The 22,266-nt window shown below is 38.2% G+C and overlaps 1 protein-coding gene across 5 annotated transcripts in view; it reads right to left on the bottom strand.

The window, feature by feature from the left end:
* LOC138155734 (thiamine pyrophosphokinase 1-like) overlaps positions 1-22,266 on the bottom strand; it is a 479,265-nt gene that overhangs the window by 291,075 nt on the left and 165,924 nt on the right. For all 5 annotated transcript variants that reach the window (XM_069081026.1, XM_069081104.1, XM_069080982.1 and 2 more), the window contains one exon: positions 511-580. In XM_069081026.1, coding sequence (XP_068937127.1) covers positions 511-580 — 70 coding nt within the window. The remainder of the gene's footprint in view (positions 1-510; positions 581-22,266) is intronic.

The raw sequence follows: 22,266 nt of genomic DNA on the forward strand, positions 1-22,266 counted from the left end.
GGGCTTTCCTCAGCAGTAGTATAAAAATGTCACATCTTCAAATAGCAAAATATGTATTTCATTTACATGTGTTCATTTTTAATTCATTTTAACTGCATTAATAACATCTCAAACCTCCATCTGGAGTTCCAATTTAGGGCATCATAGAAACTTAGAATTGGAGCAGACCTTAGAGGTCATCTGGTCCAACATTCAACCAGGTACAGAAATTCCTGGAGAGTTACAGTATAAGCTTTAAAAGTATTAATGCATGAAAACACATGTTTTATGAGTTAAGGCAAGAAAAGAAAACATTAATGGGCCTCTTTTTATTACACACAGTTGATAAATAGAAGAGAGTAAAGGAGTAAGAATGACTAGGTCTCCACAATGCTCAAAATTTCTCTATTGACGTTTTTGAGAGAACTGATTTCCTCATAGTAGACAAATGAAGGTATTGGGGGTCATAAGAAAAGGCCAGAATACTGTTATAGATATACGAAATTCTGAATACTCTAAAAGTCAACCTACCTTTCCCGTTCTCCTTCAGTGACATCATACAAGCGGTTAGCACCTCCGTCAGCACAGGCTTTCAGAAGAGCTTAAAATAAAGAAAATATATTATTTCAATGCTAGAACATTAAAGATGACATGCATGATAACACAGGCACATAGCCACAACCCAACTACTTTGAATCAGATTTAATCTAGCCCAGTGATCTAAGAAATGCATTCACAGTTTGTAGTTCTCTCTACCTGATGACCTAGGTTTTTGTCATTTTTTTTTCTTTATTTAGAGGGCTCAAACCGATGATCTCAAAAATTCCCTTCCATTTCAAAAGATAGTAACATATTGATTGCCACCCAAATATGGTGGCAAAATATATGGGGGACAGAATGAAAAAAAGAGCATTCTCTGAAATGAACTTAAAAGTAAGTATTAGAAATAGAATAAATTAGCAGCATAAGTCATCTCAGAAAATAACTAACCTCAATAGGCAATTTGTAAATGTAAATTTGTAAGTTTTAAAAATTTTTGGTAAATTTGTAAAAGATTTTGCTATGTCTCAAATCTCAAAGTGTCTAAGGCAACCTACCTAAAATCCTTTCAGAAAGTCGACATTTAAAGACGATAAAATAAGGTTATATAGTCAAAATCCACTTATTTGATGTTTCCTGTATACTACACAGAATCTTCCTGATGAATGCACTGACACCAGTTGCTCATGCCTTGAATGCTCATACCTCTCTCATTATCTCTGCCTCAAGGGTCAGTTCCAGGGCCATATCCTACATGAGGTCTATCTTGATCCTTCCAGGGGTACCACCCTCATCCCTCCTCCAGTAATTTAATTTATTTATTTATGTAAAAATTTTTCCTTCCTCCCCCCTACAAGTATAAGGTAAACTCCTTGAGGGCAAGCATTATTTCATCTTTCTCTCTATGCCAGGCACATTAAAAAAAATAGTTTTGAATGAGTGAATGAAATGAATGATGAATTTACAAAGGAAGCAATAACATCATTATGAAGTTTTTAGCAGATAAAGACTGAAAATGTAACATTAGAAAGTGATGAATTTCTATGTTTATTCAATACTACCCAAAAGTATGCCACCATATCCATACAGAAGTATTCCTAACACAAGCTTTATCTACCCTAGTAAGAAACAAGGAGAGTTTTTCAAACTCTAATAATTGTCTGGGTAAAGTGCTTTATCTCACCATCTTCTAGTGTTAATAATAATATGTATAGGTTATTTTAATGTTTACAAACTGTGTTAGAGATATTATTTCATTTTCTCCTGACAACATGGAGAAAAGGAAGCTAGAAATGAAAGGGGTTAAGGGTGACTTGCTCAGAATAACAAAACTAGTGAGTTTCTGAGGCCAAATTTGAACTCAAAACATCCTATTCCACTGTGCAACCTAGCTCCCCCTATTCAATTGTTTTAAATAACGCGCTGATTCTATTTCTGAGGTAGCTGGATATAATGAAAAGAAATGAGGATAGGAATGGAAGATGGAGGTAGGGGGAGAAAACCTAGGAAGTAGGTATGTTTATTTCAGTCATTGAATCTATTTTTCCAGAATTTATTTTTTAATTTTCAACATTCATTTCCACAAGATTTTGAGTTACAAATTTTCTCCCCATCTCTCCCTTACACCCCCACCCCAAGATGACAAGCATACTGAATACCCCTTCCCTCAGTCTGCCATCAAAGTAAATTAACCAAGCAGCATCCTAAACTATGAAATCAAGCTATTTGTCAGTCTGGTTAACATGCATCAATATTTCAGAAGATGACAATCTTCTGGTGAAAGATGATTGAAAAGAAAAGAAAATCAAGTTCGTGAACCTATATCACCAAAGACCAGATTCTGGGCTATGGTGACTTCTCTCCCCCTGCCCTTCACCCCAAGCATATGTATCCCATTAGCCTCAGTCTAAAATGCCCAAAGAGCTGACCTCCTTTTAGCAATCTAATATAATTTAGCTGAGCTAAGAAAATACTAGGGGACAATGCAAAATAATATAAAATTAACTACAAGTGCTACAAAATATCAAAAAGCAGGGAAAGCAAGTGTTGGAGAAGGTAGGGTCTGAGCTAGGCCTTGATGGTTTTGGCCTTGGATAGATGTGAGAAAGGATGAGGGCATTACAGGAGAAGAGAATGACATAAACCAAACAAACCAAACAAATAATTGTGTTATTGAAGCAATGATGTGACTACTTTGACTAGAGCAAAAAAATACATATTGGGAAGGAAATAAGGTTAAATATGGTGCTTAAGCAAGGGAATGGTGTACAAACAAGGTTTATGGAAACCTTCCAACTGAAACAAGAGATGTTGGGCCTCAGAAATCAAAACCAGGTGTAAGGATTCATTTGACCTCTAACCTCCTCTTCTAAGTAACCTAGTATTTACCACTGATCCAAAAAAGCATTAGATGTCCCTGGCTATGCAATCATTAAATACACAGACAGGGACTAGACCTATGATTTCTTTGGCATAGGAATCTCTGAGGTGAGTAAATTCCCTCTCCCAATGCAAGTTGGCACCTTCTCTTCAATTGATAGCATGAGTTACCAAGAGCTTGTTCTGCCATGTACAACTCTTTATGACTTCATTTGGGATTTCTTGGTAAAGCTGTTTGAGGGGTTTACCATTTCCTTCTCCTGCTCATATTATAGATGAAGAAACTGAGGGAAACAGTTAAGTGATTTGCCCAGAGACATGAAGATAAAAAGTGTTTGAGATCAAATTTGAACTCAGGAAAATGTGTCTTCCTGACTCCAAGGTCGGGTACTCTATCCATTGTACCACCTAGCTGCTGAAACATTAAGGGATTTGGCTAACACACACAACCAGTATGAGTCAGAGATGGGGTTTATAGCCAAGTCTTCCTGGCTTAAGGACACCTCTCTATCTACCATATTAAGAAATGTCTCATATAATAATTAACATGGCCTAATGCTGCTACAATCCACAACATGGTCAAGGAGTCAGTAACTGCATTTGAATACAGGTTCTGCCACTTGCTAGCAATGTGACCTTGGGCAAGTCACTTAACTTTAGTGCACCTCAGTTTCCCCATCTATAAAATGAGAAGTATTGGATTCCATAGATGGGGTTAGATTTAGAAGTCTAAGAGGGGCTCAGATTTCATTCATTTCTTGGACATAGAATATGACTTGGACATAGAATAGGTGCCTTATAGTTCTAGATCAATGATTCTTACTGACTTCCTATTTGACTCCCCTATTTTAATGAAATCTTTTCCTCTCTTCTCAAGCAATACCCAACATTGACAGGAGACAAGTTCAGCCTTTTATTTCACATTGAAAAGGACTTCCTCTAGTCTACTTTCCAATCTTTCTCAGGATCACCTATTATTCCTTCTTCCTTCTTTTGCATAACTTACAGAAGAGATATCTCTACTGCTTGATAAAATCAATCTCTAATTCTCATCTCTCCCTACTTCTACTGGACTTTGCTCCAGCAATCAGTCATTTTCCTTCTATTATATCTCTAATCAAATCCTACTGATTTCTCCACATCCACCTATAAAAATACCTATCCTATTTCTCAAAAAAGAAATGGTCCATTTACTCTCATGCAGCTGCCATCTTCCTTATCTGATCCCCTTCCCTCACAAACTATTTGAAAAAGCTATAAAATTATTCTTTGTTGTAGCAAAGGATTGGAAACAAAGTAGTTGTTCATCAGCTGGGGAATGACCAAACAACTCAAGGTATATGAATGAAATGGGATATTACTGAGCAACAAAAAATGATGAATGATATTCAGAGAAAGCTGAGAAAATTTGTATGAAATGATTCTGGGTGAAGTAAACAAAAAGAGCACAATTTATATAAAGACTAAAGTAAATGAAAGCAAATTTGAGAGACTGAAAAACTCTGTTGACCAGTAATGACTTCAGAGGATACATGCTTCTGGGAGAGAAAACAGGAACCACAATTATTTTGCTATATCTTGACTGATGAATAATGTAGAAACCCCCAAACCCCTGACAGCGTAATATTAGCAAGTCTCCAGCCCCCTTTTTGTAAAGACATGGTAGATAGTCTCATCTACTTCTGTGACAAATATTTTGCTGTTCTCAAATAAGAGACCCTGTAGCTTTGTCTAAAAGGTTTGTTTTCACAGCTTTAAAAGAACTTAATCTCTTCCTGTTGTCTCCTGTCTTTCAACAAGGGTTGTTTTCTCATTCTGATAACAAATCAAGTAACTCACATTCCAAGTACTCCTTTCTCCCTTCACTGATCCCCCTTGTTGTTTACCCCTCCCTCTCCTGGGAAATGCTTTACTTTTCTAGCCTAAATTGCAGCAGGATGCTACTTATTGGCCATGTGCTCAAAGCCAGCCTGAAAGGTTATACAAACCTACTCTGCATGCCAGGAATATGAATTTGCTAGCAATGACAGTAGACTCCTCAGCTCGCTAATCAATCTCTTTACATTCAGACTGGCCCCCTATCCTTGACCCATAGTCATCCAATGACAGTTATTCCTCTCCAAAGAGGTCAAGAGAATTTCTGGATACTTTTGGCCTCTCAGCAGAAAGGAAATGTTCTAGAAGCAGGTAGGTGTCACAGTGAACAGAGCATTAGTCTGAATCACCAGAGTTCAAATCTGTCCTAGCACATTTAATAGTTATATGACCCCTGGGGAAGTCAATTAAATTCTGTCTGTCTCAGTATCCTCAACTTTTAAATAGAGATAATAATAATCCCTACCCCAAGACCTGTATTGAGGATCAAATGAAATAATAAGGCACTAAGTACAGCGCCAGGGACATAGTAAGTAGCTGTTAAATAAATGCTTCTTTCCTTTCCCACACACATCCTTCCCCCAGCTCAGGACTATGCTCTACAATCAGTGGTATCAAACAAAGAGAAACGGGCTCCATTAATCTAAACATAAGAATCCCTGTGGTGACATAGTGACATAGTTTTAACATGTAATATTACCTATGTTTTACTATATTTTTATTTATTTTGTTCAATGCTTCCCTATTACATTTTAATCGTGTTCCCATAGTACTCTGGAACGTTGGGCCACAGGGGGGCGGCAATATGTTTGACACCTCAGGTCCAAGTGTTCCCTCCCACCTCATCAGCCCTCTCCTAGGGGCTCACAAACACCTGGGGAATCCTTCACAAGCTTTAACACCTCAAATTTGAGGGCTGGACTAAATTTCCCATCAGATCTTTTCCAGTTGTAAGGATATGCTATGATGCTCTGATTTATAATGACTGAAATAGTCTGTTTCATTGAAATTCCCGTTAGAAAAAAATGCCCAAGGTAAATAAAAACCATTTGCCTTTTTGTGAAGAAGGTACTCTAACTTCATTGTCTTTCAAACCATGTCATAGCTTAATCAGGATCAATACCCTAGAAATCAGGAGCCCATATCCCTGCTCTGCCATTAACTAGCTGCACAGCAATAAGAGAGTCACCTTATCCCACAGTGCCTCAGTTTCTGCATTTTGAAAAAGTATTTCAGCTTGTGCTCCTACCTAGCTCTAACTTTCAATGATTCTAGTTCAGAGAATCACGGATAAATAGTTGCAATGGACGATAGAGTGCCTTCAAGTCCAAACCTCTCATTTTACAGATGAGGACATTGAGGCATAGAACAGTTTAGTAAATTGCCAGGGACCACACAGCTAGTTAAGTTTCTAAGATGGGATTGAAACCCAGAAGTTACTGACTCCAAATCCAGCACCCTATCCACTACTCCACCTTGCACACCTTTTAGCAGTATACAGGAGGGAGTGTTCTTTGTTTTTAAGAGTCATACAGAATTGTAATTAATAACTGAGCAACTCGTCTATGTCCCTGAGAATGCTGAATAACCTCTCAGGGAGTGTCAGTTAAGTGTGAGCTACTCCAAATACGAAAGCTAATTCATAAAAGGTCTCCTGTCAGGTCAGCTTAACTCCTTGGGTTAAGTTAACTTCAGTTCTGCATCAAACACTCAAACCATCAACATCAAATCACAAACAACTGTGCTTTCTTTATGGGCAGTTTGTTGGCTTCAGAACCCTGCCACATCTGGATAATATATTACAGGTAGGTTGCCTGATGATAAACTCTGCCATGCTTTCTTTATTAGCTCTACCTACCATATGACATAACTAACCTGCATCTGCCTAAGCCACCTTCACGAAATGTCCATGTACAACAGTGGGTGATGGAGAATTCAATCCATTGCTATGTATCTTGAGGCTGAGGCAAAGGGCCAAGCTTTTTCTGGTATGTATGTATGTGTGTGCATGTGCACATGGGCATTGAGCAAGCATAAATTTATGCATGTATATGTATACACACACGCATGCGCACGTACACATAATCCCTCTGTGTTTTTTTTTCTTTTTACTATAGTGATTAAATTAAGGTTTGATGACAATCAGGGTGCTTTTTTCAGCTTCTGTTACTACTTCTCAGAAGGAATGTGTGTGCTCTTTTTCATGGAATGACAATTAAGTGTAAAACTTCCAGCTGCATCTAAGAAAGGCTTGAGATAATTGGTAGAAGGAAAAAACCTTAGCATCTAACTCTCAAAATAAAGTAAATGGCCACCCTAGAATGAGAAAGAAAAAAAGTTTCCACATACTAGGTGTTTCCTGTAACAAAGAAAAATTACAATATTTAAATATGATTTAATGCCATTATATATTAATATAAATTTTACATATATACCGTGTTTCCCCGATAATAAGACCTATCCCGAAAATAAGCCCTCCCCTTACTGTGTAAGATTCCTCTAAAATAAGCCCTCCCCCGAAAATAAGCCCTATTGAGATTGCTACTGTAGTGAAGGTGATCCCCTGCGCTACACGCTACATTACGGTACCCTCTGTATGCACCGTCCCCCCCACCCCCGGGTGAAACGCACACGCGCTCCAATCAGAGCTGCATCCAATCAGAGCTGCAGCAGTGTAGCAGCAAGCACCCCAAGCGCGTCCTCAGGGTTTGCAGCTACCACAGGTTCTTGGATCTGCTTTGTTAAAGCAAAGCAACTCAAAATGGGTTAACAAGCTTACTTCAATCAGTCAGACATATATCATTTACCTTGTTCAGGAGAAAAGGTCAGCACCCTGAACCTCAAAGTATACAGGCATAATAATTATCAAGACAGAAACATCAAGTAGACAGATTTCCAAACTGTCCAACCATTACATCCATACCCAGTCAACATCTGGGTTTCCACATTCTGGGTTTTTCAAAGCCAGGGGACTCTGAACAATGGCTTCCCAGAATTCAGATCAAATCACAGAACTTCTCAAAGTGAGTCCCAAAACAAAGCCTCACATCAGGGCTTATATAGCCTTCTCCTGGCTCAGAGAATGTAACAACCTTTTGGACCCACTGGCCAATCAAAAAGTATCAACTGAAAAACAAGCCTCCCACCCCAGTCTCCAGGTGCACTTTAGCCTAGGGGCAGGGAAGATCTTTAAATTTGCATTTCCATTACAAGCAGTGAGTGCTTCATCCTGTTCTTCCCCAGTGATTTGCTTGCTGGCACCATTGAGAGCAGTGCCGCGGAGGAGAGCTGAGGCAGGACAACATAAAAACCCGGTATGTAAGCGGGAGTGAGGGGGCATGATGGAAGATAAAAAGGGCATGATGGAGGAAAAAAGAAGAACTCAGGGGGCATGATGGAGTGAAAAGAAGGACTGATGGTCATAATTTTATTATTCTGTCTGTTTTGACCCCCAGACATGAGTACAAAAAGGAAGAGCTATACTGTTGAGTATAAGAAAGCAATTGTAGAGGAGTCACATGTCATTGCTGTCAATGTTCATTAAAATAAGCCCTCCCCTGAAAATAAGCCCTCTGGTGTTTTTCTGTCCAAAAAATTAATAAGACAGTGTCTTATTATTGGGGAAACATGGTAATATACTTGTATATATTATGTATGTTTCATATTACATAAACATTATATATATACTACATATGTGATATATTATATAAATGTGTAATTACATATTATATATAAATTTAATGCCATTAAAAATGTTCTTCCCAAGAAACTGTGCCAACAAAAGGAAATTATCTAAGATAATAAATTTCAGAAAAAGTACAAAATTGTTTTATGAGAGGCTCACTGCAAGCTCTACACTGGTGAAATCAATAGTATCACCAAAATACATAGACTCCAAGTCTGGATAATACAGATAGTTCATTGTCATTTCTTCTAAGCTGCTATTCTTCTCAAAATTCAGTTTAAATAGATACACATTCCAGATAGTTTACCAACAAAAAATATTTAAACACATTAACATTTTCAACATTTGTCCTTAAAAAATACTCAAAGGAACTTAAATAGTAATTATGAAACACATCAATTTTGTTCATTCTATCCAAAGCTGTTTATAGAAATAATGTGGTGTACTGGGCACAGTAGTGGACTAGAAGTCATGAAAAGCTGAGTTAAAATCCTGCCCCTGACACTTACTAGATGTGTGAACACTGTTTCCTTATCTGAAAAAGATGTGGCTACTGCCCATGGTCAATGTGAGGCTCAAAAGAAAAAAATGCATGTATACCAACTTACAAAAATCAGCTATCATTATTATAAAACAAAACAGAGGAAGACAACATCATAAAATACATTGAATGAACAGGGTGTAATGGTAACAGGATTATGGTTATTATATGGTTACAGGATACTTTTTTAAAACCCTGGTGCTGTGAAGCTCAACATAAGTCTTACAGTCAAAATAATTTTGTATTGCTTTTTAAAAAAGAAAGCATAAAATATTAGTTTTACCTCTGTTGAATTACACTTAAATGGGGGAGAGGAAATGTGTTTACGAATTTTGAGTGTTTTACACTTGTGTAAGTCCACAGGAATTTAAAAATTAAAGTCTGTCAATCAAATAGTCTCCAAAATGTTATGTGGGATACAGCAAAAGTATGTTTTTTTAAGGAATATTAAATTTTGAAAAATGACTACTGTTCATGCAGCATAAAAATGTTGGTGGCATACCTAATTTTAAAAATGAATAAAAATACTTTGCTGGTCATGGAACTGAGCACAACGGTAGGGACCATGGCAGAGGCTACTTTCGTGCTGAATTCTTAGATTTTTTTGGATATACTTTCATGCATCAGCCTCAAGGATCCATTCACTCAGTCATCATTTCAAACACCCCAGGCTGTAATGAATATTACTTACTACAACTGTTATCCCTCTTAATATAAAATTTGCATTGACTTGTACAGTAAAAATCTTGCAGACTTGTCAAAATGATGTAACTTCCATGGTCAAACAGTTATTTTATACCTATCATATTGATAAAACAGCTTTAAGATAAATAGCAAAAACAGATTTTAAAAACAGATATTTCCATACGTTTAGTGTCAGGCTGACAATAGCTTTAGTGCTTACTTATCCTTTCTGGCTTGAAAATTTGGTTAAAAAAAAAAACAACATAATGGCACTGCCAATTAATGACCAGCTTCCATCATCTGCTGCAATCAGCTACAATCTTACTCACATTTTGTGGGGTGACATTTTGTAGGACTAGTTTTACTTTTTGAGACATATAAACCAACTTGCTTCTACTGTTACTACAGATATCGAACTGAGGGAAATAAAAGTATCCCTGAAACATTTCCTAGGCTCTCTCAAGGGTGTTTTTTTTTTAAATGTCACTTGCTTTTCATCCAAGACTGATGGTGTTATTCCCTTTATTATAAATGACAATACTGACCAAGGCAGAAAATTCATGTGTGTAAGAAGTCTAACAAACAGGAATATGTAGACCATATAAAACTCATACAAGTGGATCAAGCAATACAGCTACTGAATTAGCAGTAACAACTAACATATTGCTGCCAACTGATTTCATCATTGATGCTATAGTGAGACCTAAAATAGGATAATCCTAATTATTCTTGACTTAAGGGGATTTCTGAGAGCCTCAAATGACTGGCAGGATGTGGACTGTTTATACAGATGCTACCTGGATACTTCTCTGTAGAACATCACCCTAATGGCATATGAGGGAGAGCAAGATAGTGACTACAGCTACAGAAAAGGGTGACAATCTGTTTGCTAGCCTTTATTTTAGTATGAAATCTGGATTGTTATTTCAAGGGGAGTGAAAACTAATTATGAACATAATTATCTTTGGAACTCAATCTCCATCTGGTTCTGAATTGTTGAAAGTTAGCCATTACATGCATTTATCTGACCTTAAACTGTTAATAATTAAAATTCCTTCATAAAAGGCCTTTAAATTCAACATTCCCATCTGCCATGCACCTCCCCCATCCCCAACTGACAAGCATATGTGAGCACTGAGAAGGCCGATTCAAAAATCTAACTGATAAGTAAATAGTCAAGTCTCAAGTCAGTGCCATCTTTTACTAAACAATTAACTCACTTCTCAAAACAAGTAAAAAAACCTTAAATGTATTCCTGAGAATAACTGAGTCATCAATGATGTCTGATTAAAAGTCTATGTTACAGGCACTGTGCTAGGCATTTGGGTAAACTCAAACAGATTCTGTCTTCGAGGATCATACATTCCATTTTGGGAAACAACATGTAAATGCAAAAGTATATACAAATGTAAACAACGTTAATGCATTATATTTATAATAAAAGTAATGAAAGCAGGGAGATACGATTATATAGTGTACTATTCAATCAACAATTCTGATTTTTTAAATTATTATTTTAGTTTCCAACATTCACTTCCATAATATTCTGAGTTCCAAATTTCCTTTCAATCTCTTCCCTGCCCCCCACGCTCTATATAGAATTCATATTAAACCTCTTTTCACATTCGTCTTGTTGTAAAGAAGAAGAATTACAACCAATGAGAAAAACCATGGGAAAGAAGAAACAAGCAAACAAAAAAGGGAGATATGTTTTGATCTGCATTGAGACTCCATCATTCCTTTTCTAGATGTGGATAGCACTTTTCATCAAGAGTCTTTTGGAGTTGTTTTAGATCCTTACATTGCTAAGAAAAGCTAAGTCTATCAAAGTTAGTTAATGTACAATGTGGCTGTTAAATAGTGCTGACTTTGGATGGAAAGAAAGGAAATTTCTTTCAACAAAAACAAAAAAAAAACCCAGAACATTGCACAGGCACAGCAAACTTTCTGTAATCACTGAGGTATGGCCATTACCTTGAGAACAGAAAAGATAAGGCATCAGACTAGTAATCCAAAAGACTTAGGTTCAAATCCTACCTTAGGCATTTAATAGCATGAACAAGGCACTTAAACTCTCTGATCCTATTGTATCTCATCTGTAAAATGAGCAAGTAGGACTTGATGGCCTCAAAGGCTCCCTCCAGTAATAAATCTATAATCTCTTGCCCCTTTGTAAGAGAATGGGAATTTAAACATCTTCCCTGCCCCTTAATAGGCCTAGGGGAATTTGAAGACCTCCCCTGCTTTGAAAGTAAACTCTGCCCCCTGATAGGCTGAATGTAATCACATGGAGCCTGTGATGGAGGGAATTTGCTAAAGGGTAGAGCAGAGCCCACAGGAAGCTTCCCTGCTGGGATGATAAACTCAATCCCCTGACAGGCTAAATGTAGTCACATGGAGCCTGTGGTGGGAGGAGTTTGATGAAGGAAACCAGAGCACACAGGAAGTTGGTCAGAGCTAGCCAAAGTATAGGGGAGAGAGGAGTCAGGTAAGGAGACAGAGAGGTTTGTTAGTAAATATTGATCTTGTATTGGTTTGTGGGAAGGCTGAAGGATGCTGTGGCTCTCAGCATTATTATGGCTTCTGGATATCTTTGGTACTATGATGGAATTGGCTTCCTGGTGTCTGAATAATTGCTTCAGTTCTATCCTCTATCTGGAGAGTTTGGCATATTTTGTGATCAAACATCATGTGATACTTATAGTCACAGTCTTTATCGTGACCGTGGGCACTGTATATATTGCATTGGTGCTATATCCTTACAATTCAATTTAATAAACATTTATTTAAGCACCTACTATGTGCCAGATGGCAGTTAGGTAGCAGAATGGATAGAGCACTGGGCTTAGGATCAGGAATATTCAAGTTCAAACCCAGCCTCAGACACTTACGAGCTGTGTGACCCTGGGCAAGTCAATGAACAAGCTGTTTGCCTCAATTTCCTCATCTGCAAAATAAGCTACAGAAGGAAATGGCAAACCACTCCAGTATTGCTGCCAAGAAAACCCCAAATGGGGTCATGAAGAATCAGACAACACTGAACTGACTCAACAAATGTGCCAGATACTATGCTAAGCACTGGGGATACAACAAAACTTTAAAAAGGCAAAAGCACAGTGCCTGTCCTCATGTTGTTTACACACTGTAAATCCTCAACAAAGTCTCATGAAAGTGCTTTTAAACACAACAGAAACTGCCACAGTATGGATAACAAAGAATGATGAATTCAAATTGTGTCATAAGAGAAAAAAAATAGGAATATAGGACAAATTCATAGGGCAGTTGGGACCACTTTAGGAAATAGGTATCTCTTTTTAGCCCATTCCTGGCCCAAGTCTTTTTGCCCTGACTCCTAATGAACTCACTATTTCTCTTTCTAGCTCCAAACTACTGCTGTTCTTGGTCCAAGTCAAGATTCTCTTCCCAAATATCCAAGAAGCAATATATCACCTGGTTCCCAGTCTCTGTTGCCAGTCTAGGCTTAGCTCACAGCTGAGCTACTTTGGCTAACCAAGGATTGTATCTCTCTTGGCTGGCCTTCTGTTTACTTATTTGCAATTTACCCTTACCAAGTAAGCCTGTTGTCAGTTAGCACACATAGCCAGGCATCAGCATAAATGATCACATACTCTAGTACAGAATAATTATAATCATAAAACCACACTGCTTTACAAACCATAGAGGGCTTTGTAGCACTTTCACATAAATATTTCATTTCACAACCCTGTGAGATAGAGCAAGAGTTATTATCCCCATTTTACAGATAATGAAATCAGCCTGGAAAGGGAAAGTAACTTGCCCAAGGTCACATGGTTAGTTCAAAACCGTTAAAGACAGAAATAGAACCTCAGTCCTGAGTACTACCCCACATATTATGCTGCCCCAAACCTCAAAACACTGACTTACTAAGAGTCAAATTTGACCAACACCACTAATCATTCAATCAGAATAACTGGGATATGCCTCAGATACCACCTAATGGGTCCCTGGGTGTCATCCTGGGTAAGTTGAAATTGACATATCTCTACTTAAATTCTGCTTTCAAAATTTGCTTAAATAGGATAACTTTAAATAGCTTGTTTCTTTATTATATAAAATTAAATTAACCCACACACATTTCAGGAACACTTCCATTACAAAGACAAGATATCTCTGTGCCTTTGTTCTTATTTCATTCCAGAAAGCAGATTGTCTATCTAGAGCAGGTTTTTCTAAATCAGTCTGGCTCACCTCTCATATTCAGTGAAGTCTTGCTGAGGCTGCTTTCTCATTATGTCTCACATCTGTCCTGTCCTCTCAGTTCCCATTACCACCACTCTAGTAGAAATCTTTGTTACCATTTGCCTGGATGTTGCCTCCAAAATTGGCCTCTACACTACACTCTTTGCCACTGTAATTTATCATTTACACTGTTGGACTGCACTTCCCAAATGCATAACTCTAGCCATGTCACTCTGCTGTCACCTTTCAAAGGCTACTTCCTACTTGGTCAAATTCAAACTCCTTAGCCAAGAATAAAGACCCAGAAGTTGGCAGAAGCTCTGTAGGCTTATCTAATAGTACTCCCCTCTACATATTCCCTGCTCTTGGTAAAGAACACATGCACATGCACCATAGATGAATTACATTATGGTCACGTATATGCTCTTATGCACAGCAAAGTTCCTTCTACTTGTAATGATCTTTTCCAACCACTGTCACTTTATAGGTTTATGTTTTCAGGTCAAGTCTTCAAGAGATTGTTATTAGGCTACTAGGATAGCCTGTCACCAAGACTGTATTGCATATAGTTCCATAATCAGAATAGTCAAGTTTCCCACTGATGAGAGAGTAATTAACATTCTTTCCTTGCTTTGTACAAACAAGAGCTATTAGAACAGCTAAGCACAAATAGTATTTTGCTTTCTAGCATATTAAAAAAAAATACATCACTTGAGAAAATATTTAAGAAAATAAACACCTGGGTACAATATGGTGGGTTTTACACTAATCCTTAAATACTTCCAATTATTCCTTCTCTATTATTTTCTATAAGGTTAAGCAGAAGGTTTACTGTTAATTCACCTTGAACAGTTAGTACTTCAAGCCAGTAGCTCTCAAGGGAGAGTCTCATACCCCAGGGATATAGAATAGCTTAATACAAAAAGACTTCACAAATTTACTTTCAGTTTTTGGATCATTCCAGTGCCCAGCCTCTTCTATACCAGTTTATGGTATAGCACTTTCCCCAGAAATTTGAGTTCTGTTCTTAGTCAGGCTCCTTTTTTATACACTTTCTAGTTATGTGATCTTGAAGAAATCACTAGACCTTCCTGTGCCTCATTGCCCTCTTCTGTAAAATAACCTAATGGTACGATGCAAAAACGATGATAATGGATGATGGGACCTCACTGGGATCCTTTTATTCTTCCCTGACTTTACTACACTCATCACAGTGGCTTTTTTCAAACTGCTTCTCTCAACAGAGGAAGCTACCTCTTAGTTTTTTGATAAAAAAAAATTATCCCCCATGAGTTCCTTCTCTACTATAAAACCCAAAACTCCTCTATGTTTTCCCCCCAATTTTTGACTACAATCCTTGAAAAGGAGGTCACTCTTCCAACGTGGGTTACAAGAAAAATATTTTACTTAAGCTACTCATCTTTTCCCCTACAATCTCCAACAGATTACTTGATTTTTATTTTCTATCTCTCATTTTCAGACTACAGACTACAGGAGGGTGGGGAACCTACAACACTCTCGGTTCACAAATGCTGCCCTTTGACTGAATCCAGATTTCACAGAACGAATTCCCTTAATACATACACACACACACACACACACACACACACATACACACACACATACACACACACACAAACTATAACTCAATATAATTGATTTTCTTCATAATCCCATATATTTTATTTTAGGCATTTAAGATATTATTTGAAAAGGAATCTACAAACTGCAACAGAATATCAAACAGGCCCACCCCACACAAGAAGGTTAAGAACACAATTTCTAGTTCAGAAAGACAATACTAGGTTGGATGGTGATAGAGAATGAGGGGCACCCAAATGGATCCAAAGTCATAACATGAAAGTGAGTTCTATGTATATGTTTGTTTTTGTTTTTGTTTTTTAAAGCAATTGGGGTTAAGTAACTTGCTCAAGGTTACACGGCCAGGTGTTTCTGGGTGTGGTGCTGAGTATCTGAGCCCGGATTTGATCCAGGTCATCCCGACACTGAAGCCAGTGCTCTTACTCACTGAGCCACCTGGCCGCCCCTGTATATGTTTGTTTTTTAAAGTAATCAGGGTTAAGTAACTTGCTCAAGGTTACACGGCCAGTTATTTCTGGGTGTGGTGCTAAGTATCTGAGCTGGGATTTGATCCCCAGGTCATCCTGACACTGGAGCTGGTGCTCTTACTCGCTGTGCTACCTGGCCATCCCAATTCTATGTATATGTTAAGAGGAAGAGCTAAGCTCCGCTGGTACTAGCAGAAACCCCAAAGAAGAAGAAAAAGTAAAGTCATAAGCTGGAAGCAATATCAACTCATAAAAAAAGTCCTTGCTCATATTCTCAGTTTAAAGTTAGAGAATGGGGGCAGCCAGGTAGCACAGTGAGTAAGAGCACCGGCTCCAGTGTTGAGAAGACCTGGAGATCGAATCCCGGGCTCAGATACTTAGCACCCACCCAGAAACACCTGGCCGTGTAACCTTGAGCAAGTTACTTAACCCCAATTGCTTAGGGGTGGCCAGGTGGCTCAGCGAGTAAGAGCACCGGCTCCAGTGTTGGGACGACCTGGAGATCGAATCCTGGGCTCAGACACTCAGCACCACACCCAGAAATAACTGGCCTTGTAACCTTGAGCAAGTTACTTAAGCCCGATTGCTTAAAAAAAAAAAAAAAGTGAGAGAATGGTAGAGTACGCAGGGAAATACTGTCATATTGCCTAATATTTTCATCAAAGATATGATTTCCTAAGCGATTAACTTCTAATCAATACAGCAGGTTTGTTTAGTTTTTTCCCTAGTGGGACCAAGGGTGTTTATGGGATTCAAGAAACAAGAATCAATCCTATGGAAGAAAGGGAATATAGTTTACTTCATGAGGTTCAGGTCTTGAAGCCAGGAAGACCTCTTTATCATATACTGGCTCTGTGAAAAGCAACTCCAGCTTCACTGATTACTGCCCTTAGCCAGAGAAGTCAAACTAAAAAAGGGGAGGGGGGGGGTCAAAATTACATTAAACCACACATAGAGATCCTTGTGAGCCACACATTGACTCAGAATACCATAAATTAAGATTATCTGTGATCTGTTGTATTTCCATTTATTTTTCTAAATATTTCCCAATCACATTTTTAATCTGGTTTGGATAGGGATCCTAGGGTATTTTGTGGGCTAGCTGTTTTGATACTTCTGCTCTAGGCAACTCTCCAAAACTTAGAAAAGGTGCTAACCTAGATTTGTAGAGGGAGTTCCAATGAAATCCCAAATTCAATCCCTCTCCTTATCTGAAGAGTCAAGGAAAAGTTCAAGCTTTGGTTATGTGTCTTCAGTTGATGAATCTTGCCATTCCCTGGACATGTGAGACACAAAGATGGGACTCCCAGAGTATCGGCTCCAAGAGTATAACTATATCATGACATTGTTAAGTAATATCCCAGGTTTCCATACTATAGACAAAACATGTAGAAAAACTTTCAAACATTTTATTTAATTGGAAACTATTTGAAATAGGGACAAGGAAAATGTATTGAAAGGCATAATGAACTGCTGTTTAGAAAACCCTTTCAGAATCTAAGATAATATATCTTATTTCTTGTATGTTTATAGGCAATTATTAATAAGAAAGAGGACATAAATCAAAAAGAAATCTTTTACACACACACACACACACACACACACAAGCAGACAAAAACTTTTAAAACATTTTCATAAGGAGGGGCAGCTGGGTGGTGCAATGAATAGAGCACTGGCCCTGGAGTCAGGAGGACCTGAGTTCAAATCCAACCTCAGACACTTAACACAAAAAAACTAGCCATGTGACCTTGGACAAGTCACTTAACCCCAGCTGCCCTACTTTCCCCCCTCCAAAACACAAAACAAACAAACAAGCAAAAAACACATTTTCATCAGGCCAGGAGCACAGAAAATAGTTGACCCTTAGACTATCCTGACAAGACCACTGAGGGGAAAGAGGGGCAGAAGGAGCATTTGGCCTGAGCCTCAAACACAAAAGGGGCCTCAGATGAAGTCAGTAAGGAAAATTACCATTTAACTATATGAGAAGAACATTTGAATGGTCTCACCACATACAGTTTCAACTGAGACACAGGTTCAACTGAGAAACTGCACAAGTGGAATCTGGTAGGATCGTAGTAAAGAAAGGTAGAAAGAGTATCAGAAATTAAATTGTCCAATGCCCTGCTTTAACAAAAAATTGGAAAATGAAGTTAACTATTTCTTATTAATTAGCATTAGAAAGTTAAAAAAAAAGTTTTGCCACATTCTGAAAAAAGTCAAATTCTATACCACTTTTTTAAGGCCTCACTTTGCTTTTTTCATGCTTCTTCCCTCTCATTATTGCTTTACTGCTGTTTGGTCCTGTAAGTCATGTCCAAGCAGGTAGGGCAATGTGCCCTGAATCATGTACCCTTTCTGTTGGTGTTTGGTCATTTTTCAGTCATTGCTGACTTTTCATAAGCACATTTGGGTTTTTTTTTCTGGCAAAGACACTGGAGTAGTTTGCCATTTCCTTCTGTAGCTCAATTTCCAGATGACAAAACTAAGGCAAACACAGTTATATGATGCGTCCAGGGTCACATAGTGTCTGAGGATGGATTTGACCTCATGAAGATGAGTTTTCCTGATCCCAAGGCCAGTGCTTTATCCACTGTGCTACCTAGCAGTGCCTGAGGCCAGATTTTAACTCCTAATTGATAGGATCCTCAAAAACAGGATCAACCCTTTAAAGACCTGTACCTTGAAGATTAAAAAAAAAAAAAATCAATCCACAAGAATTCACTGACTTGCCTAGTATGCTGCACACCACACAATGGTACAAGGCACAAAGTTTCTCAACTCCTTTAACTTCATTTAAATGCTGTGAATAGGGCAAGGCAGGGCAAAAAGGATGGCATGGAGAAGAAGTATGACAAGACTGCCAAATTTATTCAATATCACTTACAGAACCCAAACCTATACCCTAAATCCTGGAAGTTCTAAAAGGCCCCAAAAGCACATACCTAACATGCTAACAATTAGCAGCATAGAAAACAAAAGCAAGAAGAAGAAAGCTGAATGTCACATCCCATCTGTGATGGATAAACTCATCCCAAAGCAATAAAAGCCTTTGTCCAAAAAACACAGTGCCCATTTTGTCAGTAGCTGCCAAAGGATAAATATCAGAGGAGGAGAAATGGGTGTTGCAGGGCGGGGAATGGCGTTGTCCTGGTGTCCAAATGCTTGCACTTAACTGCCAGCCTCATCTACAGGGAAATAGTGCACACCTGAGTTTGTTTGGGGAGAAATCTCTATTAATTGTTATGCTTAATTTCTTGGCCATTCTTACTTTGAGATGGCAAAGGCACTTCCTGAAGCTGGAGTCACTTTCTGACAATGAGTGTGAGTGAATGAATGAAAAGGAATTTATTAAGTGCTTACTGTGCTAAGTGCTGGAGAGAGATCTGAAATGCAAGACAGGCCTTACTCTCAATGAGCTCACATATAAGCACATATGGGAGGCTTCAGATACCAATCAGAGGGAAAAACCTCAATGACAAAGCAGAAGGGAATACATTCTCTTTAATGTCATTTCCACTGATAAAATCATATACCATTTGACAGTGTCAGGAACTGTGGTGGCAGATCTTCGTTTTCTGGATCTTCTGTAGCTATCCAGACATTTAATTGAGATTTGCTAGTACTGCTTTAGTAGAAAATATTCTTTGCCCAGGACAGCTAGGTGGCATAGTGGATAAAATGCACAACCTGCATTCAGGAAAACCTGAGTTCAAATCTGACCTCAGACACATACTAGCTTTGCAACCCTGGGCAAGTCATTTAACCCTGTTTGCCTCAGTTTCTGCATTTGTAAAATGAGCTGTAGAAGGAAATGGCAAATCACTCAACGATTTTTGCCAAGAAAATCCCAAATGGGGTCACAAAGTGTGGACAAAACTGAAACAATTGAATATCATTCCTTTCTTAGGGGAAAGAAGACTATGATCCTAATCATTTCAAAGAATAGTAGATCACTTTCCTCCCTCATTCTTTACCTCTAAACAGTACAGACATGGGGTCACCAGGGATATGTCTAAGTGTCCTACAGGGCACAATGTAACTGTAGAAAGCCCACATTCTGTGACAATTCAATTGAATATATGATATTACTTTTCTCTAATTGTCTACCTAATTTTCTGTGTTGAATATGCTATGCCCTTCAGGCCCATAATTGGAACACTAATTAACCACCATGACCCGTCCTTTTCCTAGTCAATCTATGCAAATCTCTGGACAAGCAATTGGTTAGGTTTCTGTTCCTTAAAAACCAGTTATCTTGTATGTCTGCCCATACTAAGAAGACCCTTAACTTCTTGCCTCTGCTAACACCTACACTTTACACTGACCCTCCTCATTGATCTCTGGGGTATATATGGATTAACTCACCAGACAAGTACCACTTTGTACATGCAACTCATGAAGCAAAGCTTTTTTTATTGTCTCATATAACTTGCTTTTAAAAATTGTTATAAAAAAATTGTGGAATGGGAAGTAGTTGAACAATATTGTCATATACTGTTGTATCACAGGATTCAATCAATTAATCAAGCAAGTATATATTGAGTCTGTGAAAGATGCTATGGATATGAATACATAGATAAATATAATGAAAGCAACCCTCCTCAGGAGCTTACATTGCAAGAAGGGAGATAACAAGTGCATGTATAAGAATATACAGCATAGGGGTGGCTAGGTGGTGCAGTGAGTAAGAGCACTAGCTCCAGAGTTGGGAGGACCTAGGATCAGGTCCGGCCTCAGATACTTAAGACCCACACAAAAAAACTGGCTGTGTAACCTTGGGCAAGTTACTTAACCCCAATTGCTTTAAAAAAAAAAAAAAGAAGAAGAAGAAGAAGAATATATAGCATCAACATTAAAAAGTAGTTTTTGAGGGAGAGCACCACGATTTAAATAGAAGCAGAAAGGCTTCATGGACCTGGTGCTGAAGCAGTGCTACAAAGTAAGATAGATGCTATGGGGCAGGGTGAAGAGGGAATAATATCCAGGTTTGGAAGAACTGTAAAACAAAGGATTGGAGATAAGAAATGAGGTGTCCTGTGTAAACTAGAGAAAAGACCTGTTTGACTGATTCACAGGATGCAGCAAGGGTAATAATTTTTATGCAAATGAAAAGACAGGTTGTGGTCAGGATGTGAAGGGCTTTAAAAGCAAAGAGAGGAGTTTATATTTGAGGTTACATGCAATATAGAGCCCCTGGAATTGAATGGATAAGGAGGTAACATGATCATAACTGCAGTTAAGGAATTAAACTTAGGAAATTAAGGAATTAAATGAGTTAAACAACAAACATTTATTAAGGGCTTACTATGGGGCAGTCATTGTGCTAAATGGCTACACAGAAAGGCAAAAGACAGTCCCTACTCTCAAGAAGTTTTGGCAGGCTGTGTAACAGGGACTGGAATGGGGAAAGGAAAGGCAACTGCAATAATCTAGATGAGAAGTGATAAGGCTTTGTGTTAAGTGGTAGCTATATGACTAGAGAGATGGGATCACGTGAAAAATGCTGTGGAGGTAGAACTGACATGATTTGGCAGAAAGTTAGATGTATGATGTGAAAAATAAGGAACCAAGGATGTTACAAATGTGGAAGCCTAGAAGGATGGTAATGTCCAAACAAAATAGGGAAGTTTGGAAGTAGGGAGGGTTTAAGAGCAAGATGAGTTCAATCAATCAGCAAGCATAAATTAGGTAACCTGTGTCAGGCATTGTGCTATGCACTGAAAATTCAAAGACAGACAAATGTGGGAAGTCCCTCAAGGAGCTCACACTAATGGAAGATAAACATGAAAACAACCCTGTGCACACAACGCATATACAGCATAAAGCCATAAGCATTTCAAGAGAAAAGGCAGTAGCATTGAGAGAGACGGGAAAGGTCTCCTGATGATGGTGGGTTTTAAATTGAGAATCCATGGAAATCAGGAAGTGAAAGGGGGGGGGGAACCACCCAGGGAAAAGGCACTGAGTCAAGGAATGTGGGGTGTGAGCAACAGTAAAGGGGCCATCATCACTAGAATGGCAAGATCACTGTAAACTTTTACACCTTAGAAATCTGCAAATGCTGTAATTAGAGCTTGATTTTTTGTGGGGTTTGATTTCTAAATGTAAAAAATGTGATGAAGAAAAAGTTAGTAACGCAAACTAACCTTAAAAGTACATACTTTTCCGCCATAAAGAGCCAATTTTTCAACATTTTTTTCCAGCAAACCCCTGACTGTAAAGTATGAGAACAGGAGTAAAGTATAAGAAGAATAGTAGTAGTAAGAGGCCAGACTGTGAAGGATGTGGGT

This window comes from Petaurus breviceps, unplaced genomic scaffold (assembly GCF_028583685.1).
Source record: "Petaurus breviceps papuanus isolate PSGF00001 unplaced genomic scaffold, PetGlider_PUasm1.0 110, whole genome shotgun sequence".
Lineage (NCBI taxonomy): Eukaryota > Metazoa > Chordata > Mammalia > Diprotodontia > Petauridae > Petaurus > Petaurus breviceps.